This window comes from Ochlerotatus camptorhynchus, unplaced genomic scaffold (assembly GCF_037179485.1).
Source record: "Ochlerotatus camptorhynchus isolate MF236.1 unplaced genomic scaffold, CSIRO-AGI_Acam_v1.1 ptg000434l, whole genome shotgun sequence".
In the NCBI taxonomy this organism is placed as follows: domain Eukaryota; kingdom Metazoa; phylum Arthropoda; class Insecta; order Diptera; family Culicidae; genus Ochlerotatus; species Ochlerotatus camptorhynchus.
The window spans coordinates 7,855,084-7,862,454 of record NW_027040920.1 but is presented as its reverse complement, the minus strand read 5'-3'; the positions used below and the strand labels follow the sequence as shown (position 1 = coordinate 7,862,454).

The 7,371-nt window shown below is 49.8% G+C and overlaps 1 protein-coding gene across 1 annotated transcript; it reads right to left on the bottom strand.

Moving 5' to 3' along the window:
- Window positions 1-6,057: 6,057 nt before the first annotated feature.
- Window positions 6,058-6,981, bottom strand: LOC135711639 (uncharacterized). The gene is made up of 2 exons (XM_065234509.1): window positions 6,949-6,981; window positions 6,058-6,885 (listed from the first exon to the last, which is right to left on the bottom strand). The coding sequence occupies exons 1-2, from the start codon at window positions 6,979-6,981 to the stop codon at window positions 6,058-6,060; spliced, it is 861 nt and encodes a 286-aa protein (XP_065090581.1).
- Window positions 6,982-7,371: the final 390 nt, after the last annotated feature.

Below are 7,371 nucleotides of genomic sequence, written 5' to 3'. Positions count from 1 at the left end.
CAGCATCGTCTCGCTACTGCAGCGGCCCAGCCAATTCCAGGCTCATCCACCGCCCATCATCATGCGCACATGCAAGACTCGATCTGAACAGGTACATGCTGCCCTGTCCCTTGTCACTAAGTATGGACCGTGAAGCCATCAAGATCGTAAATTGGAATGCTCGCTCCTTGAAGAGCAAAAACATCGAGCTTGTTGACTTTCTTAACGAACAGCACATCGACATAGCCGTCATCACCGAGACTCACTTGAAGTCCGAGCTGAACGTCTTCCTTCCCGACTTTCAGCTCGTGAGACTTGACCGCAGCAGCTCTCGGGGAGGCGGAGTGGCCATAGCTGCGAGACGGAACATCAGCTGCCGGCTACTACCAAGCTTCCAGCTGAACACTATCAAATCCACCGGAGTTGAGGTGAGCACATCGCTTGGTCCAATCACCATCATCGCGGTCTACTACCCCAAGCAAACCAACATTAGGGACGGCTCGGCCGCAGACCTCCGAAGAGACATCAAGCAACATTGGCGATAACATCTCTCAACCTATCGCCTATCAGAAACTGAGCTCGGATCACTATCCGGTGGTGGCCGCAGTAGGTTATTCGGCAAATAGGGTTCAAGTATCCCAGTGAAATAACCATCGTGTCAACTGGCAGCAGTATCAGCGCTGTGTGGACACAGCAATCGATTACGACGTCCTACCGGAGTCGTACGAAGAAGTCGATCAGTGTCTGCAAGCCATCGAAGAGGCGATATCCCGTGCCAGGGAGCAACACGTACCAGCATCCAGACAGGTGAGTCATACTCTAAACCGTGACAGCCCAACCAAAGATCTTATCAGGCTCCGTAACACCATTCGTAGGCAGTTCCAGCGTTTTAGGCTGCCCTACTTGAAGACCAATGTCGATAGGCTAACCAAAATTATCCAGAACTCAGATTGTGCAAAACCAGTTTGGAAGATGACCACAGTTTTGAAAAATAAGTCTAGACCGATCCCTGCACTTTCCACTGTTGACCAGAACTCGGACCCATCCCTACTTATAACCCCAGTTGAAAAGGCCAATGCTCTTGGCCAGCATTTTGCGATTTCACATAATCTTGGCCAAACCATGGTGAGCCCCCATGAGCCTGCCGTACTGGAGGCGATGTCTAGAGTCGCTGACACCTCCGTAGTAGTGCATGATGATAGTAGAATATCGGCTATTAGAAGCACTAAAAACATGAAGGCCGCAGGTATAGATGGTGTAGTCAACCTCGAGTTGAACAACTTGAGTATTGACTTCTTCAACCATCTTACCGTTATCTTCAACAAATGTTTGGAGCTTGACTACTTCCCTGCATGCTGGAAGTTAGCCAAAGTGGTTTCAATACACAAGCCTGGCAAAGATCCTACCAGTGCCAAAAGCCTCTTGTCCTCCATCTCGAATCTATTCGAAAAGTTGATACTCAGCCGTCTGCTGGTGTTTTCATATGATAATAACATCTTTCTCACAGAGCAATTCGGGTTAAGGAAAGCCACTCTACCATACACCAACTCGCACGGGTTACTAACATTATCAAGCGGAACAAGTCTGTTTCCAATACATCTGCCATGACATTTTTGGACGTCGAGAAGGCGTTCGACAATGTCTGGCATGATGGTCTAGTGTACAAGCTGCATCGATACAACTTTCCGATCTACCTCGTGGAACTGTCTGGTCTGTCTGTCTGGTCTGTCTGTCTGGTCTGTCTGTCTGGTCTGTCTGCCTGGTCTGTCTGCCTGGTCTGTCTGTCTGGTCTGTCTGTCTGGTCTGTCTGTCTGGTCTGTCTGTCTGGTCTGTCTGTCTGGTCTGTCTGTCTGGTCTGTCTGTCTGGTCTGTCTGTCTGGTCTGTCTGTCTGGTCTGTCTGTCTGGTCTGTCTGTCTGGTCTGTCTGTCTGGTCTGTCTGTCTGGTCTGTCTGTCTGGTCTGTCTGTCTGGTCTGTCTGTCTGGTCTGTCTGTCTGGTCTGTCTGTCTGGTCTGTCTGTCTGGTCTGTCTGTCTGGTCTGTCTGTCTGGTCTGTCTGTCTGGTCTGTCTGTCTGGTCTGTCTGTCTGGTCTGTCTGTCTGGTCTGTCTGTCTGGTCTGTCTGTCTGGTCTGTCTGTCTGGTCTGTCTGTCTGGTCTGTCTGTCTGGTCTGTCTGTCTGGTCTGTCTGTCTGGTCTGTCTGTCTGGTCTGTCTGTCTGGTCTGTCTGTCTGGTCTGTCTGTCTGGTCTGTCTGTCTGGTCTGTCTGTCTGGTCTGTCTGTCTGGTCTGTCTGTCTGGTCTGTCTGTCTGGTCTGTCTGTCTGGTCTGTCTGTCTGGTCTGTCTGTCTGGTCTGTCTGTCTGGTCTGTCTGTCTGGTCTGTCTGTCTGGTCTGTCTGTCTGGTCTGTCTGTCTGGTCTGTCTGTCTGGTCTGTCTGTCTGGTCTGTCTGTCTGGTCTGTCTGTCTGGTCTGTCTGTCTGGTCTGTCTGTCTGGTCTGTCTGTCTGGTCTGTCTGTCTGGTCTGTCTGTCTGGTCTGTCTGTCTGGTCTGTCTGTCTGTCTGGTCTGTCTGTCTGGTCTGTCTGTCTGGTCTGTCTGTCTGATCTGTCTGTCTGGTCTGTCTGTCTGGTCTGTCTGTCTGGTCTGTCTGTCTGGTCTGTCTGTCTGGTCTGTCTGTCTGGTCTGTCTGTCTGGTCTGTCTGTCTGGTCTGTCTGTCTGGTCTGTCTGTCTGGTCTGTCTGTCTGGTCTGTCTGTCTGGTCTGTCTGTCTGGTCTGTCTGTCTGGTCTGTCTGTCTGGTCTGTCTGTCTGGTCTGTCTGTCTGGTCTGTCTGTCTGGTCTGTCTGTCTGGTCTGTCTGTCTGGTCTGTCTGTCTGGTCTGTCTGTCTGGTCTGTCTGTCTGGTCTGTCTGTCTGGTCTGTCTGTCTGGTCTGTCTGTCTGGTCTGTCTGTCTGGTCTGTCTGTCTGGTCTGTCTGTCTGGTCTGTCTGTCTGGTCTGTCTGTCTGGTCTGTCTGTCTGGTCTGTCTGTCTGGTCTGTCTGTCTGGTCTGTCTGTCTGGTCTGTCTGTCTGGTCTGTCTGTCTGGTCTGTCTGTCTGGTCTGTCTGTCTGGTCTGTCTGTCTGGTCTGTCTGTCTGGTCTGTCTGTCTGGTCTGTCTGTCTGGTCTGTCTGTCTGGTCTGTCTGTCTGGTCTGTCTGTCTGGTCTGTCTGTCTGGTCTGTCTGTCTGGTCTGTCTGTCTGGTCTGTCTGTCTGGTCTGTCTGTCTGGTCTGTCTGTCTGGTCTGTCTGTCTGGTCTGTCTGTCTGGTCTGTCTGTCTGGTCTGTCTGTCTGGTCTGTCTGTCTGGTCTGTCTGTCTGGTCTGTCTGTCTGGTCTGTCTGTCTGGTCTGTCTGTCTGGTCTGTCTGTCTGGTCTGTCTGTCTGGTCTGTCTGTCTGGTCTGTCTGTCTGGTCTGTCTGTCTGGTCTGTCTGTCTGGTCTGTCTGTCTGGTCTGTCTGTCTGGTCTGTCTGTCTGGTCTGTCTGTCTGGTCTGTCTGTCTGGTCTGTCTGTCTGGTCTGTCTGTCTGGTCTGTCTGTCTGGTCTGTCTGTCTGGTCTGTCTGTCTGGTCTGTCTGTCTGGTCTGTCTGTCTGGTCTGTCTGTCTGGTCTGTCTGTCTGGTCTGTCTGTCTGGTCTGTCTGTCTGGTCTGTCTGTCTGGTCTGTCTGTCTGGTCTGTCTGTCTGGTCTGTCTGTCTGGTCTGTCTGTCTGGTCTGTCTGTCTGGTCTGTCTGTCTGGTCTGTCTGTCTGGTCTGTCTGTCTGGTCTGTCTGTCTGGTCTGTCTGTCTGTCTGGTCTGTCTGTCTGGTCTGTCTGTCTGGTCTGTCTGTCTGGTCTGTCTGTCTGGTCTGTCTGTCTGGTCTGTCTGTCTGGTCTGTCTGTCTGGTCTGTCTGTCTGGTCTGTCTGTCTGGTCTGTCTGTCTGGTCTGTCTGTCTGGTCTGTCTGTCTGGTCTGTCTGTCTGGTCTGTCTGTCTGGTCTGTCTGTCTGGTCTGTCTGTCTGGTATGTCTGTCTGGTCTGTCTGTCTGGTCTGTCTGTCTGGTCTGTCTGTCTGGTCTGTCTGTCTGGTCTGTCTGTCTGGTCTGTCTGTCTGGTCTGTCTGTCTGGTCTGTCTGTCTGGTCTGTCTGTCTGGTCTGTCTGTCTGGTCTGTCTGTCTGGTCTGTCTGTCTGGTCTGTCTGTCTGGTCTGTCTGTCTGGTCTGTCTGTCTGGTCTGTCTGTCTGGTCTGTCTGTCTGGTCTGTCTGTCTGGTCTGTCTGTCTGGTCTGTCTGTCTGGTCTGTCTGTCTGGTCTGTCTGTCTGGTCTGTCTGTCTGGTCTGTCTGTCTGGTCTGTCTGTCTGGTCTGTCTGTCTGGTCTGTCTGTCTGGTCTGTCTGTCTGGTCTGTCTGTCTGGTCTGTCTGTCTGGTCTGTCTGTCTGGTCTGTCTGTCTGGTCTGTCTGTCTGGTCTGTCTGTCTGGTCTGTCTGTCTGGTCTGTCTGTCTGGTCTGTCTGTCTGGTCTGTCTGTCTGGTCTGTCTGTCTGGTCTGTCTGTCTGGTCTGTCTGTCTGGTCTGTCTGTCTGGTCTGTCTGTCTGGTCTGTCTGTCTGGTCTGTCTGTCTAGTCTGTCTGTCTGGTCTGTCTGTCTGGTCTGTCTGTCTGGTCTGTCTGTCTGGTCTGTCTGTCTGGTCTGTCTGTCTGGTCTGTCTGTCTGGTCTGTCTGTCTGGTCTGTCTGTCTGGTCTGTCTGTCTGGTCTGTCTGTCTGGTCTGTCTGTCTGGTCTGTCTGTCTGGTCTGTCTGTCTGGTCTGTCTGTCTGGTCTGTCTGTCTGGTCTGTCTGTCTGGTCTGTCTGTCTGGTCTGTCTGTCTGGTCTGTCTGTCTGGTCTGTCTGTCTGGTCTGTCTGTCTGGTCTGTCTGTCTGGTCTGTCTGTCTGGTCTGTCTGTCTGGTCTGTCTGTCTGGTCTGTCTGTCTGGTCTGTCTGTCTGGTCTGTCTGTCTGGTCTGTCTGTCTGGTCTGTCTGTCTGGTCTGTCTGTCTGGTCTGTCTGTCTGGTCTGTCTGTCTGGTCTGTTCAGGCCTACAATTCCACGAGGAATCAACAACTACTTGTCGGGCAGGTCATTCCAGGTCTTCTTCAACAATGTCCCCTCTGATACGTTCAACGTTGATGCAGAGGTTCCTCAGGGTAGCCTTCTTGGGCCTATCCTATTCAACATTTTCACGTTAGACGTTCCTCCCCTGCCGGGTGATGGTGTCCTGTCAATGTTCGCAGATGACACCTCCATCATCTATAAGGATCGAGTGATCCGTGCTCTGGCGAGTAAACTACAATCAGGCCTGGATGTTCTGTCCGACTATTTCAAGAGCTGGAAATTTTTTATCGGTGCAGCTAAAACACAAACCATTCTGTTACCACACTCGAATTCACCTCGGCTTGTTCCACCTGCTAACGTCAAGGTCGACCAAGGAGTGGTCGAGTGAAGTGATCTCACCCTCGATTGATAATTGCTATTCCGATCCCATGTGGACAAGACATCCTTCAAGTGTAACATCTTGATCAGGTTGCTCTACCCTCTGATAAACAGGAAGTCCACCCTGTCCCTCAAAAACAAGCTTGCTGTCCACAAGCAGATCATTCTGCCGGCTATTGAGTATGGTATGCCAATCTGGGAGAATTGTGCTAAGAGTCACCACCTAAAGCTCCAGAGAATCCAAAACAAGATCCTCAGAATGATCCTCAACAGTAAACCGCGAACTCGTAATTCTGAGATTCACCACCTGGCCGGTCTTCAAACACTCGAGGAGCGAAAGACGTCCACGCTGGAAAGGTTCAGAGTCGCCTGTCTGCGATCAAACCACCAGATCATTCGTGATTTGGAAACCTAGTTCAAGTAGTTAGGTAGTGCGCTAAACGTAATCATCACATTAGAGTAATTAATTAACAAGAACAAAGATGAAGAATCGAAGGCTAACCAATTGAAATGTAAAACCAAATGTTGAAACTTAAAAAACCAGCAGATAAAAGTAAATTTTACTACCAAAGAAATTAAGCTTTATTCAATCATCATCAATCAAAGTCGATTAACCGTAACGCTCTGATAAATACAAAACTGCACGTCTTCGTCAAACACCTGGTTCTTCCCGGGACAGCTTCTCTCTACATACTTCAAAGTTCCGTTCTCCATGTAACACTGGTAGAACTTGTTCGGGTCCGATGACTTGGCAAAAAGCCCTTCCTGGGTGCACCCGAAAACACACTGTTCAGTGCACACATCAAACTTGGCTCCACTGCCGCAGGAGAACATGTAAACCGTTGGTAAGGTGCTCTGCATTACTCCAGCAAGTTTACAGTAGTAAAAGTACTGTGGATCTGTGGGATATTCATTGAAGATGAACTCTGAATCGGAGCAGTCGATTGGTTTGCAACCGCTGTCCATCTGCTGACATTTTTGCGAGGTTACGTTGTAGCTTTGACTCGGAGGACAGTCGTACGAATCTCCGTCGATGCCTGCCGTGACGCAGTAGTAGTACTTTGCACAGTTGTACGGATCTGGAAAATTACCCACTCCGGTACACTTGAACGCCGGCATCACTGGAGTCGGCTCTGTTGTCGTTGTTGTCACTGGCGGATCACTCTCACATTGTGCTAGAGAATTATCGGGAGTGATGGCGCACTCTCCGGTTTGTATTTGACAGTAAGGCTTGTCAGCCGCGCACATTTCTTGGGGATTGTCTTCCTCGATTGGTTCCCCTATACAAACCCTGTACGTTTTACACCCGATGCAAACGCTCAAGCCTGCAGCACAAGCCTGCACGTCTGTTGCTTCGTAGAAAGTGTCGGTTATTTTGCGTCCATAGGACAAACTAGCATCCGCTAAGCTCAGCATCGCTGCCGCTGACTGTGAAAGGATGGAGATGTGTAAGTACTTGAAGTGAATGATTTTCAAATGAAACAAATTTACCAAAATCAGCACCACTCCAAACAACCGTGACATCGTCTTCTAGCGTACGTCAGACTGGACTGTCCCATGAGGCGGCAATAGCTGTGCTTAAATACAACCGATATGTTCGACCGGTGGTCATTGAACCAGCGGAATAGCACAATCATTCTTAATTATTCTAGTGACATAAGTGTTATGTGATGCGTTAAAATTGAGAACGGTTTTATGCGTTTTGAAATTAATTACAGTACTGGACAAAATAAATCATACATCCATATAATTTTTCTTTGGAGCTCGATATATCAGGTAGATTCAAACATACAATAATGGTTTGTTCTGCAATTCTTGTTTAATTCAACATTCAACTTACATTTTAACACTCCCAGTATTTGGTATGACCACCCTTGGCTTTCAACACTGCTTCCAATCGTCTTGGCATACTTT

Bases quoted from the DNA above. Each gene is read 5' to 3' on its own strand.
- LOC135711639 (XM_065234509.1), bottom strand. From the start codon at position 6,981: ATGTCACGGTTGTTTGGAGTGGTGCTGATTTTG. The intron at 6,886-6,948 runs GTAAATTTGTTT...ATCCTTTCACAG, and splicing joins TTGGAGTGGTGCTGATTTTG to TCAGCGGCAGCGATGCTGAG.